Source organism: Mizuhopecten yessoensis, unplaced genomic scaffold, assembly GCF_002113885.1.
Source record: "Mizuhopecten yessoensis strain PY_sf001 unplaced genomic scaffold, ASM211388v2 scaffold3627, whole genome shotgun sequence".
In the NCBI taxonomy this organism is placed as follows: domain Eukaryota; kingdom Metazoa; phylum Mollusca; class Bivalvia; order Pectinida; family Pectinidae; genus Mizuhopecten; species Mizuhopecten yessoensis.
The window spans coordinates 80,814-99,080 of NW_018405139.1; the positions used below are offsets into that span (position 1 = coordinate 80,814).

The following is an 18,267-nucleotide window of genomic DNA, read 5'->3' on the forward strand; positions in this document are numbered from 1 at the left end:
TAGGATAGACTATATTTAAATTATTAGTCTACACCCTGGGGTATCACATAGGATAGACTATGTAAGTGTTCATACACCATGGGGTATCCCCATATCTACATAAGATAGACTATGTTAGTGTGCATACACCCTGGGGTGTCCCCATATCTACACAGGACATACGACCTGGGTATCCCCATACCTACGTAGGATAGACTATATTTAAATTATTAGTCTACACCCTGGGGTATCACATAGGATAGATTATATTAGTGTTCATACACCATGGAGTATCCCCATATCTACACAGGACATACGACCTGGGTATCCCCATACCTACATAGGATAGACTATATTTAAATTATTAGTCTACACCCTTGGGTTTCTCCGTACCTGTATAGGATAGACTCTATTAGTCTACTTCCCAAATTGAAATGATGTCACAAATTAGATTGAGATGTCTAATTTTAGAATGTCAACTAGCAAGATTCAGAAATCTTTTAAACCTTATATGTACTTCTAAGTTTGGATTTTTTCTTAAATGTGATGTCTGAACTTAGGGTTAATTGTAACTTACCATATATGAGAAGGCTATAGCATGGCTTCATCAGTTGTAATTTATATCCTTCAGTCTTATTGTTTAGTGTAAAATTCAGGTGACATAGAATGTTATTAACAAAATAATTTCACGAAAAAGGGGGTACTTTTATATGGTGAAAAATGTATTTGTTTTATAAGGTCACTTTTATTCACAAATTATTATTTATTTATTTTTTTCAGACCAAGCAGTGCCTGTGTTTACAAAGCGAGGCACAGTAGTAGTGAAGTCTGTGAAAAACAACCGAGCATTCCTCTCCGAACCAGTCAACCTGTCAACAGATGATAAGAGAATGCTAAAGGTAAGTGTGATACGATTACCTACACACTGATCATAATACATAATACATACACTGATACCCTGATTTATGGTGTCCAGGAACATTACAGAAATTTAATTAACACCAATTTTTTTAATTGATTTAAAAAAAAATGATCTTGTGTATGTCTTTTAGCTAAGGAAAGGTTTAAGGATTGTAAACTGAAAACCATGTGTTTGGATTTGAAGAAACTGGGCATTGTAGCATCCCAATTCTTCTGCTAAAAATATCAATTCTTTATCAGGTAAGCAAGAGTTGTGTCCCCTACAATAACATGTGATTCTCTCCTTCTATTCATTTCTACACTAAGGATATCAGACTGTTAGTCAGAAGTTGAATTTGTTATCACAAAGTCAGTTTTGGTTTATAGTTTCGGTTTAGAACTGGTTTGGCTTTGGTTTCAAAACTGGTTTTGGTTTTACTACTGTTCAAACAATTATCTGGTTTAACATGAAACATGGCTTTAAAACAAATGTGTGGCTGTTCAGCACTAATACTTTAAATGTTTCTCAATAATGGCGATGATATCCCCGCACTTAAGAAGCAGCCGTGATTACATACTACTATCGGTAGAAAACTGTTGAAATGACTGTCATAAAAAAATGTGTACAATCTACTAATGGAAACAAAAAATAGCAACATAAAATTGTATTTTGTCAAATTAATTATCGAAACCATTTTTTCAAGATTGCACATTTTTTGTATTGATTTTTCAATATGTCAACTTCATAAGATTCATATAATTCAATAAATGTATTCATTTAGTTATAATAGAAATGTCTGCGCAGCAGAGATGGCCGTTTAATCGGTTGATCTCTTGAAAAATTCCTCTGCATTCGCTACGTTCTACCATCACTCTTTCTATCGTCGCCATCATTGATTGGGAAACCAATAACAAAACCACAACCGGGTGCAGTTTAATCAGTTTTCCGAACAGGTTTTGGTTCGCCTTTAACAAATGAAAAACCAGTTTCAGTTTAAAAGTAGTTTTACACTGGTTTTCATAAAAAAGAAGAAAGTTTACAAAACCAGTTCGAAACTTAAACTCATTTTGTGATAACAAATTCGCCCAGAGTCTTAAACATTACAAACTGCTGTCAGAAAATGGTTGTTCCGATGATGACTTGTAGGTGTTTTCTGATTTGATTTTTCTGATTTACTTTTAGAATCTGATGAGGGCAAATGACATCTACCGGGTGCGTATGCAAGTGAGGAGTACCGGTAACCCAGACGAAGATTACGTCTACTCCTTCACACAAGCAGTAAGTATCTTTACAACAAAAGAGGAAAAAAAATAGAATCAGACTGTGATTAACTCTTCAACCTCTATGTAACTTTAATAAACTCTACCATGCATTTGATCTGGAAAAGTCCATTATGGTCTATAGTGGTGAAAGGGTTAAAACCTGGGACTTCTAGACTCTAAACAGACACTCTTACCGATTAATCTGTCTGGTCGTGGTGATTGCCCCAGGTTAGTTTCGTTACATTCCTCCCTCCTTTTTCTAAGTCTTCATCCTGGAAGACAACTCTTTTCACAACCCAGGTTCTGCTATACCCTTACCAACATTCACCCAGCACTTAAAAGAAGGGTTGATCATGTACACAACTGTAACAGGAGAGGCAAAAAGCATGGCTAGACTGAGATTCAAACCTGGAATCTCTGCTCAGGCACAGCTGTAACAGGAGAGGCAAAAAGCATGGCTAGACTGAGATTCAAACCTAGGACCTCTGAACTCCTAGACAGATGCTCCTTGCCAGCCTTTGGTGATCTACCCAGTCCAGTGCCATTACATCTCTACACAAGCTGTTAGTCTGGCCTTCTTATAACACTCCACATATATATAGGCTGATTTAGTATTGCCACATTTCTCTTTACTCCAATTGTAGTAGACTGGACCAGAAATTTATAACAGTTCAATCAAATTATCCAGATAACAGATTTTTTGCACTGTAATCAAATAACTGAATGAAGACATAAAAATTGGAGGATTGTGTATGCTACATACATTTCTATTTTGAATTAAGCATTGTTTCTGAAATGAAGTTGGTTTGATATTCTGATAGTATGAGTATTCTAATTATAAAATTAACCCATTGATAATGCACACATGTTATTTATTTGTTCATTTGTTATTCCAATGTAGGATTAAATATGTTATTTAAGTTTGGTTTTATTGAGCATGTGTTATATCATGTATAATATATATAGTTTTGAATCCTTTGTTGGAATATGTAATGGTATGTTATATTATTTTGACTTCATTAACTCTTTCACCACTGTAAACCATAATGGACTCATCCAGATCAATGCGTGGTAGAGTCTACTAAAGTTACATAGGGGTGAAAGGGTTAATAAAGTATGACATGGCACATATTTTATTGAATTACCTGTCGTTTATTTATTAAGTATGAGATTACGTAGGTTACGAAAGTGTTGTTTTTTATTCAGTGCGGGATTTATGAGTCACAGTTGACTGATCATCTGTGGATCCATTTTGACCAAGCAGGGGAGGTAATCGGGTTTTCCATATCCACTGATCCGGCCCAGTGTCTGGGTACCAATATGGACCATGCTGACTTGACTCGTTGGAATACCACAGTAGACATATCACAGACAGTCTTAGGACCAGCGTAAGTAGTAGGCATATATGCTAGCTCTGTACCCCAGAATTTCTTGTTTATACAGAAAGATATGTGTTTGAAGTAATAAATAATAAAGCTAGTTTCATATAAAAATGCTTACATTTTGTAATAATGTAAGGTATGTCAAGCACCTTTGTTAGTTCACCTGTTCCAAAGGACCAAGGTGACCTCATGCTATACCGTGGCGTCCTTCGTACGTCATCAGTCCATTTGTCTCTCCCTCTGTCAAAAATTTCTGAAAACAACTTCTTCTTAACTGCTGATTTGAATTTGACCAAATTTAGTTGGGAGCATACCTAGGTAGTGTTTGGTTCAAAATTGTACAAATGAAGGGGCTTACCCCATGAGGGGTTGAGGGGTGCAGGGCCAAAAATGAGTAATTTTGCCATATTGCTTTAAGCAGCATTTCCCCTGGAACTAAGCAATGGATATCAACCATAGGGGAACAAGGATCCTTAAAGTGGCACTTTTGAGAACATTTCAGAAAGTGTTATTTATATCATTTATATCATATATATATATATATTATAAAATATTAGAAGTTTGTATCACTGACTTCCATGGTAATTTGTCGCCTACAGACCAGACACCCAGAGTTATACAGAGAAGATTAAGAGGGAGGAATCGGAGAAAAGCAGAGGATCACAGAGTGACAATCGCTCCTTCTTCGCAAAATATGTAAGTACATTATTTTTTACATTGATATTATCATGTATTTTCTTGCTTGCGTTTTGTCCCATACTAGATAACAGTTGACCAAATGTTGTCTACTGTTGCTGTCCTGTAACAGCTTGAAAAGAACCGGACACCATAATGGATTGATATTTCTCCAACACTTCAAAGTCAATTCCTGTTTTTGCTATGGAAAAGATTTATTAATCCGTCTTCACCTACCAAGTGAAGTATGGCTGACACATGCTACTATTCTTAAAACAAGTGTGACATCACTGTATGCAGTGTAACTAGGGTTGTCACACTCTCCATGTACCCTTGATGACGGCACTGCTTGTTTGGTTCAGCATTACAACTTATTTTTAGTGCAGTAATCTGTTGGAGAAAATGATCAACTTAAGGGTATATTTTGTTAAGTTTAGCCCGAGGCTTCAGTGTTAAACTTCAAAAAATCTTACCCAGTGTTGAGATTTCTGTGTTGACATCACACAAGAGTGATAAAGTCTATTAATGTATTTGGTAGTGCATCAAGTATATAATCTTATGCCATCTTTCATGACCTAATGAGGACCATTCAAAAGCAAGTTTGACCCAATGTACAATATACCAAGCCTTGACTTATCAAAGGTAAATTTAACATGTCTTAATGTACAGGCACTGTTTTAATGCACTGGAAAGCCCTTGATGTCACCAGATTGATCTAAGGCTAACTAATGAGTGTTGTACGCATTAATGAGTGTTGTATGAATCAATATTAACATTGTGTTGCAGTCCCTCTAGATAACAGTACTAAGTAAAAATGTTGTTATGATTCAATAAAAGCAAGTGTGAAGTAATATTAACAGTACCACATGTACCATAATAAGACCTCACCTCTGACCTCACTATGTAAAATTTTAAAAACATGAAAATACATTTTATTAAAAAAAAAAAAATCTGTGTTAACAACTATTAACTGATCAACAAGAAATTAATTAACTAAGGGTGCTGAACAAAAATCCACAGCACACTGTCTCCGTGCCACGGTAATACAGGCAATGTATGACTGGTTTTGAGTCAAGGCACATCATGTTTATGTCGGGCCACCGAAGTGAGTCTGCTATTAGATCCTATAACAGGTCATTTTCAACAGAACAGGGAAAAATCCCTATCCTCTATAACAGTAGCGTCTGTTGCAAGTGGCGAAGCAGGTCAAATCTTCCTGGCTTGTCGGCCAGTCCCCTCAGCGACAGTAACACATGCTGAATGCACAAACGATGAGCTAGTCCCGTTGTCACAGGCGGTCGATACAAGAATTCAGTCAACAGCGTCTTTTAGATTTTATCTAATTTTTTTAAGAAACTTCATTTCGATTTATCCAGCTCTTTGACATTCCAACCGCATCGTGACCTGATGAGCTTAGCCGCTGCACAACCGTTGTTTATCGGTCAGCTACCTTCGCGAACACCGACTGACTTGTTGTAACTAAAATATTTTACTGGGTATTTTTGTTTCAAATTAAGGTCTATTGTTAATTTTAAAGATAACAATGCAAATGCTTTTAAACATGCTGGTATGTAAATTAAATGATTTAACATGTGCAAAGTGGAACTATTTGTTTATTGCTCAACTGTGTATTTCGTCACCATTGGCAACCCATCATCTTTCCCGCGAAAAAGGTTGTTTTCAGGACAGCGTATTTCTTTTTCACGTGAAAAAAAACTACTTTTTCTTAATTTCAAATAATGAAAGTGAGTGTAATAGAACGTAATAGAAGACAATGGTATTGTCAAAAGGACTCTTTCAAACAAAAATCTCTAATTCATACAACAGTTATTTAAGGTTTGAAATGCATCTTTTTAACATTTATGAGGGTATGCCACACATTTCCGTTTAAACATATTCTCCAAGATGCACGAAATGTTAAAAAGATTGTTGTTTGAAAGAGTCCTGTTGACAAACCATATTCAGTATAATGTATGGTTGCTAAAATTCACCAGAGTTTTGATTCCCCTAATTTTGCAAATGCATCAAAATTAACAAAATTTTGTACCTCATGAACTTTTGAAATGTGGACAGAATAGATGCTACTAGGTCTATATATGAAATTTTACAGTTGAAATTAGAATTACAAATCTACAGAATAATTTCAACTTCTTACTTAAATGAAATGTCAAAACCTAAATTCTCCCTTTACATAAAATCTGAACAACAGGTTCAACTTATTACATCGCCCGAAACCAAACCAATAAACCAAATTAGAGCTGAAGGTCGGACTTGGAGTCCCCTACCTTATGCTGACCACATTCAGTCTAACAAAACATGTGCAGTAGGTCCTAGCTGATGGCTTTTTAAATTTGACTCTAAAGTCTACAATGGTCCCTACCAACATTTTTTTCAGGCATAATTGTTACATCTTCGATCAATCATGTATTTTATAAACATTGACGGTCACCTGGACATGATATGTGATAAATCCTTGGCGATTAAAAAAACGTTTAATATTGTGTGTTAGTAAATATGTGGATTGTGGCCCAAGTTCCCGACACATGGTGCCAGAAACCAGTTCACTATTACCATTATTGTCATAACCCCAAGTTACCCGTTGCTACAGACTCTACCCCAGATCATAACAAACTAATGAGTATATTTAGTTGACAAGGCTATTATATGGAAGACAACTCAGCACACAACACATAACTTTGGATTTAATTAGAACTCAAAAGTATTTGAAAAATGTTCCAAAAAAGACTTACAGAAACTGATTTGCAAAAAAAGTCCATGTAGGTTTGTAACAATTGACTGGGTGAGACATGGGCCAAAGAATGCCTGTATTGTCCATGTAGGTTTGTAACAATTGACTGGGTGAGACATGGGCCAAAGAATGCCTGTATTGTCCATGTAGGTTTGTAAAAATTGACTGGGTGAGACATGGGCCCACAAATGCCTGTATTGTCCATATAAGTTTGTAAAACTTGACTGGGTTAGACATGGGCCAAAGAATGCCTGTATTGTCCATGTATGTTTGTAACAATTGACTAAGTGAGACATCGGCCCACAAACGCCTGTATTGTCCATGTAGGTTTGTAAAAATTGACTGGTTGAGACATGGGCCCACAAACACCTGTATAGTCCATGTAGGTTTGGAAAAATTGACTGGGTGAGACATGTGCCAAAAAAATGCCTGTATTGTCCATGTAGGTTTGTACAATTGACTGGGTGAGACATGGGCCCACAAACGCCTGTATTGTCCATGTAGGTTTGTACAATTGACTGGGTGGGACATGGGCCCACAAACGCCTGTATTGTCCATGTAGGTTTGTACAATTGACTGGGCAAGACATAGGCATACAGAAGGCTGTGTTGTCTATATAGGTTTGTGAAAAATTTGATTGGGTAAGACATTAGCATACAGAAGGCTGTGTTGTCCATAGAGGTTTGTGAAAATTGACTGGGTGAGACATTAGCATACAGAAGGCTGTGTTGTCCTTATAAGTTTTTGAAAATTGACTGGGTGAGACATTAGCATACAGAAGGCTGTGTTGTCTTAATAGGTTTGTGAAAATTGACTGGGTGAGACATTAGCATACAGAATGCTGTATTGCCCTTATAGGTTTGTGAAAATTGACTGGGCGAGACATTAGCATACAGAAGGCTGTGTTGTCCTTATAATTTTTTGAAAATTGACTGGGTGAGACATTAGCATACAGAAGGCCGTATTGCCCTTATAGGTTTGTGATAATTGACTTGGTGAGACATTAGCATACAGAAAGCTGTGTTGTCTATATAGGTTTGTGAAAAAATTGATTGGGTAAGACATTAGCATACAGAAGGCTGTGTTGTCCTTACAAGTTTTTGAAAATTGACTGGGTGAGACATTAGCATACCGAATGCTTTGTTGTCCTTATAGGTTTGTGAAAATTGACTGGGTGCGACATTAGCATACAGAAGGCTGTATTGCCCTTTTAGGTTTGTGATAATTGACTGGGTGAGACATTAGCATACAGAACGCTGTGTTGTCCTAAAAGGTTTGTGATAATTGACTGGGTGAGACATTAGAATACAGAAGGCTGTATTGTCCTTATAAGTTTGTGAAAATTGACTGGGGGAGACATTGTCATACAGAAGGCTGTATTGCCCTTATAGATTTGTGATAATTGACTTGGTGAGACATTAGCATACAGAAAGCTGTGTTGTCTATATAGGTTTGTGAAAAAATTGATTGGGTAAGACATTAGCATACAGAAGGCTGTGTTGTCAATAGAGGTTTGTGAAAATTGACTGGGTGAGACATTAGCATACACAAGGCTGTGTTGTCCTTATAGGTTTGTGAAAATTGACTGGGGGAGACATTAGCATACAGAAGGCTGTGTTGTCTTAATAGGTTTCTGAAAATTGACTGGGTGAGACATTAGCTGTGTTGTCCATAGAGGTTTGTGAAAATTGACTGGGTGATACATTAGCATACAGAAGGCTGTGTTGTCCTTATAATTTTTTGAAAATTGACTGGGTGAGACATTAGCATAGAGAAGGCTGTGTTGTCTTAATAGGTTTGTGAAAATTGACTGGGTGAGACATTATCATACAGAAGGCTGTATTGCCCTTATAGGTTTGTGAAAATTGACTGGGCGAGACATTAGCATACAGAAGGCTGTATTGCCCTTATAGGTTTGTGATAATTGTCTGGGTGAGACATTAGCATACAGAAGGCTGTGTTGTCTTTATAGGTTTGTGAAAATTGACTGGGTGAGACATTATCATACAGAAGGCTGTATTGCCCTTATAGGTTTGTGAAAATTGACTGGGCGAGACATTAGCATACAGAAGGCTGTGTTGTCCTTATAATTTTTTGAAAATTGACTGGGTGAGACATTAGCATACAGAACGCTGTGTTGTCCTAAAAGGTTTGTGATAATTGACTGGGTGAGACATTAGCATACCGAATGCTTTGTTGTCCTTATAGGTTTGTGAAAATTGACTGGGTGCGACATTAGCATACAGAAGGCTGTATTGCCCTTATAGGTTTGTGAAAATTGACTGGGAGACATTAGCATACAGAAGGCTGTATTGCCCTTTTAGGTTTGTGATAATTGACTGGGTGAGACATTAGCATACAGAAGGCTGTATTGTCCTTATAAGTTTGTGAAAATTGACTGGGTGAGACATTGTCATACAGAAGGCTGTATTGCCCTTATAGATTTGTGATAATTGACTTGGTGAGACATTAGCATACAGAACGCTGTGTTGTCCTAAAAGGTTTGTGATAATTGACTGGGTGAGACATTAGCATACAGAATGCTGTATTGCCCTTATAGGTTTGTGAAAATTGACTGGGTGAGACATTAGCATACAGAATGCTGTGTTGTCCTAATAGGTTTGTGATAATTGACTGGGTGAGACATTAGCATACACAAGGCTGTGTTGTCCTTATAGGTTTGTGAAAATTGACTGGGTGAGACATTAGCATACAGAACGCTGTGTTTTCCATAGAGGTTTGTGAAAATTGACTGGGTGAGACATGTCAGCATACATAAGGCTGTGTTGTCCATATAGGTTTGTGCAAAATGACTGGGCGAGACATAGGCATACAGAAGGCTGTGTGGTCTATAGGTTTGTGAAAATTGACTGGGTGAGACATTAGCATACAGAATGCTGTGTTGTCCTTATAGGTTTGTGAAAATTGACTGGGTGCGACATTAGCATACAGAAGGCTGTATTGCCCGTATAGGTTTGTGATAATTGACTGGGTGAGACATTAGCATACACAATGCTGTGTTGTCCTTATAGGTTTCTGAAAATTGACTGGGTGAGACATTAGCATACAGAATGCTGAGTTGTCCTAATAGGTTTGTGATAATTGACTGGGTGAGACATTAGCATACAGAATGCCGTATTGCCCTTATAGGTTTGTGAAAATTGACTGGGTGAGCCATTAGCATACAGAATGCTGTGTTGTCCTAATAGGTTTGTGATAATTGACTGGCTGAGACATTAGCATACACAAGGCTGTGTTGTCCTTATAGGTTTGTGAAAATAGGTTTGTGATAATTGACTGGGTGAGACATTAGCATACACAAGGCTGTGTTGTCCTTATAGGTTTCTGAAAATTGACTGGGTGAGACATTAGCATACAGAACGCTGTGTTTTCCATAGAGGTTTGTGAAAATTGACTGGGTGAGACATGTCAGCATACATAAGGCTGTGTTGTCCATATAGGTTTGTGCAAAATGACTGGGCGAGACATAGGCATACAGAAGGCTGTGTGGTCTATAGGTTTGTGAAAATTGACTGGGTGAGACATTAGCATACAGAATGCTGAGTTGTCCTAATAGGTTTGTGATAATTGACTGGGTGAGACATTAGCATACAGAATGATGTGTTGTCCTAATAGGTTTGTGATAATTGACTGGCTGAGACATTAGCATACACAAGGCTGTGTTGTCCTTATAGGTTTGTGAAAATAGGTTTGTGATAATTGACTGGGTGAGACATTAGCATACAGAATGCTGTGTTGTCCTTATAGGTTTGTGAAAATTGACTGGGTGCGACATTAGCATACAGAAGGCTGTATTGCCCGTATAGGTTTGTGATAATTGACTGGGTGAGACATAAGCATACAGAAGGCTGTATTGCCCTTATAGGTTTGTGAAAATTGACTGGGTGAGCCATTAGCATACAGAATGCTGTGTTGTCCTAATAGGTTTGTGATAATTAACTGGGTGAGACATTAGCATACACAAGGCTGTGTTGTCCTTATAGGTTTGTGAAAATTGACTGAGTCATTAGTTACCATTTTTAAATTGATGAAACACCATGAAGCATCTGTTCAACCAATCAGTAAAATAGTTTGTTTGAAATTGTCGGGAATGATCGGGAAAACCTATCCCTGTAGAATTAAAATAATTTAGAGTGTTTTATTCTGCAGTGCTATTTCAGAGAGTTTTGAGATTGAAAAAACATTTTCAATTAAATTCAAATGATAATACCTTTAAAATGTTAGATTTTGTGTTGACACATAGGTACATTACTTTTGTCTCAATCTGCTCTATGTTTACAGATCAATATAACTGTTAATAGCCCAAAGCTGTTGGGATACTTTGTGTTATTAACAATCATGTTTACCAAAAGCTTGTGATTTCTTTTCATGATATACAGTAATTGTTGATGTAATATATAGTTGTTTATGTTCCAACAACAATTACAGCTTATTGATAGAATCACATGCACGTCATAACTGATTCACTGACTGTCGAAAGGAAATCCTTTTTTTATATTAACAGCTAGGCTGTTTACCTTGGGTCATGTAGAGGACCACACAGTTTGTACTATCTGAGACTTTCATCTTGATTTGTGGAAATTTAAAGGTCATTAATATTTATGAGACACTGCCAGTGCCTCTTGTAGGAAGGAATCAGAAGGAATTCTGAGCCTGGTGTTTAATACAAGTATGAACAGATAGGCTTGGAATGTTTATAAGTCTGTAAACAGTAACGTCACTTTATAGGAGCAATGATAATAGTTCTCGTGGTCTTTAGTTCACCTTTTAATGGGTAGTCTGTTACAGGAAATAGACTGCCTATTACTAACATAGGATACAATAATACCCCTCTACGATCACTCTCTCAGTGCCCCGGATCTTGATGATAAAGTTTACAGTGGTATATTTGAAGTAAATGCTATCTCCATTTCACTATCTCATTTTACATGTATATGTAGGAGACGAGCCTATATGTACCGGATGTCAGCCACATGACATCACGTTCCACCACATCACGTTCACATCTATTTCACAACCGTCATTAGCTGACCCTGGCGTGTCCTTACATGCTATGACACTGACATCAGTTCCTGTACAGACCATCCATCACCCGACCTTTTAAACTTGCTCCTCATCAAACTCTTTTATCCATTGTCTTGCAGTTGTTGACATGAATATATTGACATGCAATACCAGGCTGTCACGAATCGCTTCATATCACGAGTACCAGACTCTGGTTGTAACCTTATGACCATGATTCATATATTTATGTTCATTTTTATTCAAAATAATGTCAAAGACATATATTCAAAGATATTTGAAACAAATGGCTGAAGAAAATAAATCACATTGATTACCTTTAAGGTCAAATGCTATGTAGGTCGGATGAGTACTAGCTTTCTGAAGGAATACGTGAGCTTTGTCATGAAACATTGTCAATCAATTGTCCTTTGTCAACTTTTACCTTGTTCTAGTAATGTGTATATTGATAAAGAGGAAGCTGTGACGGCTATAGCACCACATGGGAAAAGGTGATGTAATCATGTTACATTGGTTTCAACTCCTTGCAAAAAAAAATGTCATACATGTTTTTAAGTGCTTGCAGGTAACTGTCCAGACTAAGTTCTAAGCTGTTTAATATATTTTGGTGAAACATAGATGATACTTGTATCGCACACAAAAAGTGTGCAGAGCATGGTTTTGGGTCACCACGGTCACGTTATCTCCAGGTCAAAGGTCAATGGTCAAATTAAGTGCAAACTTCTCAGAAAATTGTTGTAACTTTTAAATCATTACAAATATCTTTATGAAACTTGAAGTACATATGATATACCTACTTCGCCCTCAGAAGGTGTACTGTGTAATATAAATAGGTCACTGTGACTTACTTCGAGATTAAAGGTCAAGTAAGTGCACATTTTCAACGAAGTCTTGCCAGACTGTAAATTCTAATCTGTTGAAGATATATTGATGACCGGTAAATGATACCTGCATCACATACAGAAAGTAGGCAGAGCATGGTATTTAGTCACCTTAATTACCTGGTAACTTTTAGCTCTAGGTTAAATGTCAAATAAATGCAAAATTTTCTGTAATTGTCAACTTTTAAACCATATGAGATATTTTGAAACATGAAGTATACCAGTATTTTTTCCACCATTTAAATATTGTCATGTTTCCAGTAATGGTCAATGATGTTTAAAGTATATCGAAACAGAAATATGATTTATCAAACTAGCCCTACTGGGGAAAACTGGTACAGGAGTCCTTAATTGTAAGTATCCCCTATACCAATTCTATATGATAAAATTCTATTGTCATTGTCTTAATTTTAAAAAATCATTACAAAACTAGATAATTCATTTCCATTTTTATTTCAGTTAGCAGTTGTTTAAAATAAATAATTCAATGATTGAATATCGACTTTGATGATCTGAGCAGTATTTTAAGTCGATGATTACATTAACAGCCATAGATACCTGATAGCATAAGTCACTTTGGTTCTGTATCTCTGTGTCCATTTGAGAGAAATCGTAAAGGCTCCATATTAATCTGGTTCTCAATATCAAAGTACTTAGAATCAGTGCTTCCACTCGCAATTGTCACGTTCCTCTGGTGTCGATTCTCCATGGTCCTTTCTTTTGAATGATAACTGGCCCAGCTTATTGAGCGCTTCTGTGTTTTTTTACAGCAAAATGTTTCCTTGTAAGTGACACAGAACTTTTTACTGAGTGCCATATATATCAGAAAGTTTACGGAGGAGTTCAGCGTCTCTAAAAAGTAGGTTATATAGGAAACACATTCTTTTAAATTCCTTGCCTTTCCAAATTTGGAATATTCTGTCCATATGTGGGTGGCAGTACTATTCAATGCACCAGGCAAGATGCAGGCAGCAAATAGAAATGTGACTATCATCAGCATTATTGTGATGTGCGACTGCTCTCCCGATCCATGTTTATACTGCACAGAGGAATTTGAAGTCATACTTTGACGCCGTGTCCATGTTTTTTTAACCACATAAATGATTAAAGAGTTTAGAACAAGTAGCACAAATATAGGCAAAAACCTGAACAGGATATTCATAAGAATTCCATAGACGTCAAAGAAATCTATGTTGGTACCAAGGTCTGATTTCAGCAATATAGAGTAGGTCTTATTCCTTTTGGTTTTCTCTATGACTTTGTATTTTAATGCGTAAGGTAAAAACAGGATGATTGTGAAAATACAGATGAGAAATATCCCAATAAGTGTATGTTTCTTACTACAGAAGCGCTTTGCTTTCATGGGAAAATGTACCGCTATGAACCGTTCCATACTCAGTAATGCCGTTAGCCATGACGTGATCCGAGCAGTTACCAAACTTCCATAGGCTCCGAACAAGGGGTACATTATATTCCGAACATTTTTTCCTTTGAAGGGGTTCAGGTATATCTGTATGTTGATCCCGGAAAAGAGCAAGCTATGCATTAGAAACAGGAGATCAGACACTGACAAAGCCGCCAAAATGAAATTGGTTGCACTTCTCATTCGTTGTTGAAATAGCACCACTAAGCTCAAAATATTTCCAATCGCTCCAAAAAGAGAAAGCAAAGGTATAATAATCATTCCAAATGCAAACTTTAAAGACCGTAAACTGTCCTGTGAGATGAACTCGTCCGTTGCAGGCATCCTCATTGGCGGAGGGATCACTGAAATATTAGTTCCGTTGGACATGCTGAAGGAGTGATTCTCGTGGTCCTCAGTACCGCTGTGTAATCCAAAAATTGCACTTATCATGTGCACGATTACTGGGACTTGGAATCTTTTTTTTGTTTCCATGTCTGAAGAGTGATCATGCCTTGGTGAGCAGAATAACTATCAGTATCCTGACATACAGACGGCAGAGAGTCTATTCTGGACCAACGCATTCTCGTCAAAGCGAACAAATTCTGCATGATTTCCATTTATATATACATTCTCCGGAGGAAATCTGATAGTGTTTTTGTCAGAAGAAATTATGCTAATAACCGGTTCTTTAGATCACCATGGTAACAACATCAATAACTTATAACGGTGACTTCTATGACAGGTTTTTCCATCATTAAAACATTGTCATGTGTCCAGTAATGTTAAATGACGTTCACGGCATATCATTACAAGTCTTTGCCAGAAAGTTCGGTCTTTTGAATGATGATAAAATGCGATGTGTGGCCGTGCTCCCACTCACAGTCTATACATCTAGATCTGTTGTTAGGAAGTGGATACTTCTAATGATGACGTCTTGGTTTTTTGTTTGATGTCCAATTTACGTAGACAAATAATCAAATTGATGGATCTGGACTCTCCTTACATCATCCTCAACTGTGCACTGGTTTTCATAATTCCATTTAGTCACTTGGTGTTTTATTGAACCACATGTAAAAGCTATAGCTGGCCATCATTTCTCCACAAAATCTATGAATGCTTCGGTGCTCATTTTTATCCATTCAAATATAAAGTAGCGATTTTATCTTAAAATGAAATAAACATATTGAGAAATACTTCCACTTTGTATCAAACTGTAAAATCAGTGGATGTATTAAGATGTTCAGCTTGAAAACTATAAACACTTTTCTGATCCCACTAGTCTGGTTCAGTGAAAGCGTACATTCTGATTATGTCCTGTTACCTTGGTAACTGAATTGAAAGGCATCATGAATAACAAAATGTTCCCAGAAATGAATCCACTTACGTCTGAATATTTTGTGGTTGTCCAATCACGTTTGTCTCGGTTACAGAGGCGAGGACGAGGTTGGTGGAGCTAGGCCGTTGATCTGTATTGATAGCTGCCTTACTGCTCCAACACAGGGCTCACAGGCAGCAGGCTCGACTGTGGTAACAAACAACCCACTATGCTACACATTAAATGCAGATCACTTTAGACATCAATTGTGTCTCTCAGTAAATGGACATATCGATGGCAGTAAAGTAATGTAAAGGTCAACAAAGTTTCATTTAATGGTTGAAATTTGTTTTTATACAACATCAAACAAATTCAGGTTTTCTCTCTTGCTCTATTTATTGGACGAGTGAGCTCATAGAAAAAAAACAACGTGACATAATGAAAATTGTTTTAATCATGTTGGGTATTCCCACTGAAAACCTCTCTGTAAACAAGAATTTTCTGTAAAGAAAATGAATAAACTGCTGTTTTATTTGAAATTTTGCATTTTAAAGTTCATTTGTTTAAAAAAAAAATATGATGTTGCACTTTCTGCTTTTCTGTTGTGATGAGAAAGTTTACTTTGGTTTACTATATGTGTCATTCAGATGTCTTCTAAAATAGCCTCCAGGAAAATATGACGCAAGCTTTGAATTTATTTGTTAAGAATCCAGTGATTATAGGATATTCCATGCTCTATTTCGGAAATTTAGCTTTGCATTTCATAAATGTGACGATACTTCTCTCAGTTTGCTATAAGATGTGATTTTTGTATTTTTTGACAGCATACAATCTTTTTAGCCCACCATTATCAGATGAAGGGATATTCAAATTGCTCTCTGTCCGTCCGTCCGTCCGTCAGTCCGGCGTCTGGCTGTCCTTAAACAATTCTTGTTATCGCTATTTCTCAAAAACTATTGGAGGGATCTTTCTAAAATTTCATATTTAAGTTCCCCTCGGTCCCTAGTTGTGCTTCTTGAATTATGAGAGTAATCAGAAAACAAAATGGCCGTAAGGTGGCCATCTTGGATTTTGATAGTGAATGTTTGTTATTGCTATTTCTCAGAAAGTACCTCACGTATCTTTCTCAAATTTCTTTTGCAAAGTTCCCTTGGTCCCAAGTTGTGCATATTTACTTTTGAGACTGATATAATTATCAAAATGGCCGAAAGGTGGCCATCTTGGATTTTTAAACGCCCATCAAATTTGACGGAAGTATTATGGTATGGGGTTGTCCGTCCGGCATAAACTTTTGTTTGTCCCGCAATCTCCTCCTACATTCATCGACCGATCTCTTTGAAACTTGGTATACATTATAATCATGATATGAAGTTGTGTCTCCCTTAAAAGAACTTTGATTCGACAATTTTTCCAAAAGTTATTGCCTTTTGTTTATTTCAGTATTTGATTTTTGTCCGGCAATCTCCTCCTACATTTTTAAAGGATCTCTTTGAAACTTAGTATACATTATAATCATGATATGAAGTTGTGTCTCCCTTAAAACATGTTTATCTTTGAGACTGATCAGTTAAACAAAATCGCTGACGAGCAGCCATCTTGGATTTTGATAGTTAAAGTTTGTTATTGTGTTTCTCAGAAAATATAGGGATTGTTCTCAAATTTCATATGAAGGTCCTTTGCTGCCTAGTTGTGAATGTTCTATATCGAGACACATCTTTAGAAAAATAGCCCCCAGGCAGCCATCTTGGATTTTTGAAAAGTTTGTTATTGCTATTTCTCAAAAACTGATTGAGAAAAGCAACATGGCCATATGCGGTCATCTTCGATTTTGACAATTCAAGAATATCATCACTATTTTGCAGGAAGTGCTTAGCAATTCTTTCTCATATTGCAATGATCAGTTCCATTTCTTTCACATTTAGTACTGCACAAGTAAAATATGAGAAACGACAAACTCTCTTTGAAGGTTGTCCTTTATACACAGTGGTATGAAGTTTAGATCAAAAGTTTCCTCAATGAACATTTACTGTTTAGATGACTTGATCAAATACATCAGAGAAAAGAAGAGAAAAGATCTAATTGACGTAGAACTATTAAAGATGGTACGATGGCGGGTGCCCAGTCCCTCTGGGATCTCTTGTTATAGTTTATCCCTGTTTAAGTAGACTTTCATATGTGTAGACAGGGTTGGGAGAAAAACCCTATTACCAACCTGTAAATCATTAAATACAACTACCTTTTCTGGAAAATAGCCTGTCAAGGTCACTGTTACTAAAAATATAATTTCTCAGAACGAATGACCTGTCTGAATGCTACCTTCGGAACAAATAAATGCACAAAGCTAAAAGTTTGTACTTAGGTTGCACAAGGGAAGTAAGAAAACCCTGTTGATTTTGGGCATGGTTTGTTTTAGATCAAGGTCACTTACTAAACATAAAATTGTCCAGAGCCTAACATTGGGTTACAGGTTCCATGTATTTAAATGTTATAGAGAATATTTTACAAGCACTGCCCCATCTTAATGAAAATATTGATTTACCATATAGGAGTTGGGGGTATTAGTTAGCCTTTGGTTTACAGTATTGCGGGGGTATAAGTTATATAGAAGCAGGGTTTAAGTTAGCCTTTGGCTTCCAGTTCTAGTTTATATAGGGGTGTGTGTGGGGAAAGGGGGG

General features: G+C 36.7%; 2 protein-coding genes across 2 annotated transcripts in view; one reads left to right on the forward strand and one right to left on the reverse strand.

Moving 5' to 3' along the window:
- Nucleotides 1-18,267, forward strand: part of LOC110447835 (ER membrane protein complex subunit 10-like) — a 56,989-nt gene that overhangs the window by 7,162 nt on the left and 31,560 nt on the right. Inside the window, exons 3-6 of the mRNA XM_021493773.1 lie at nucleotides 760-878; nucleotides 2,063-2,158; nucleotides 3,349-3,530; nucleotides 4,124-4,220. Coding sequence (XP_021349448.1) covers nucleotides 760-878; nucleotides 2,063-2,158; nucleotides 3,349-3,530; nucleotides 4,124-4,220 — 494 coding nt within the window. The remainder of the gene's footprint in view (nucleotides 1-759; nucleotides 879-2,062; nucleotides 2,159-3,348; nucleotides 3,531-4,123; nucleotides 4,221-18,267) is intronic.
- On the reverse strand, nucleotides 13,320-15,902 carry LOC110447834 (probable G-protein coupled receptor B0563.6). The gene has a single exon (XM_021493772.1). The coding sequence runs from the start codon at nucleotides 14,767-14,769 to the stop codon at nucleotides 13,444-13,446; it is 1,326 nt and encodes a 441-aa protein (XP_021349447.1). The 5' UTR covers nucleotides 14,770-15,902; the 3' UTR covers nucleotides 13,320-13,443.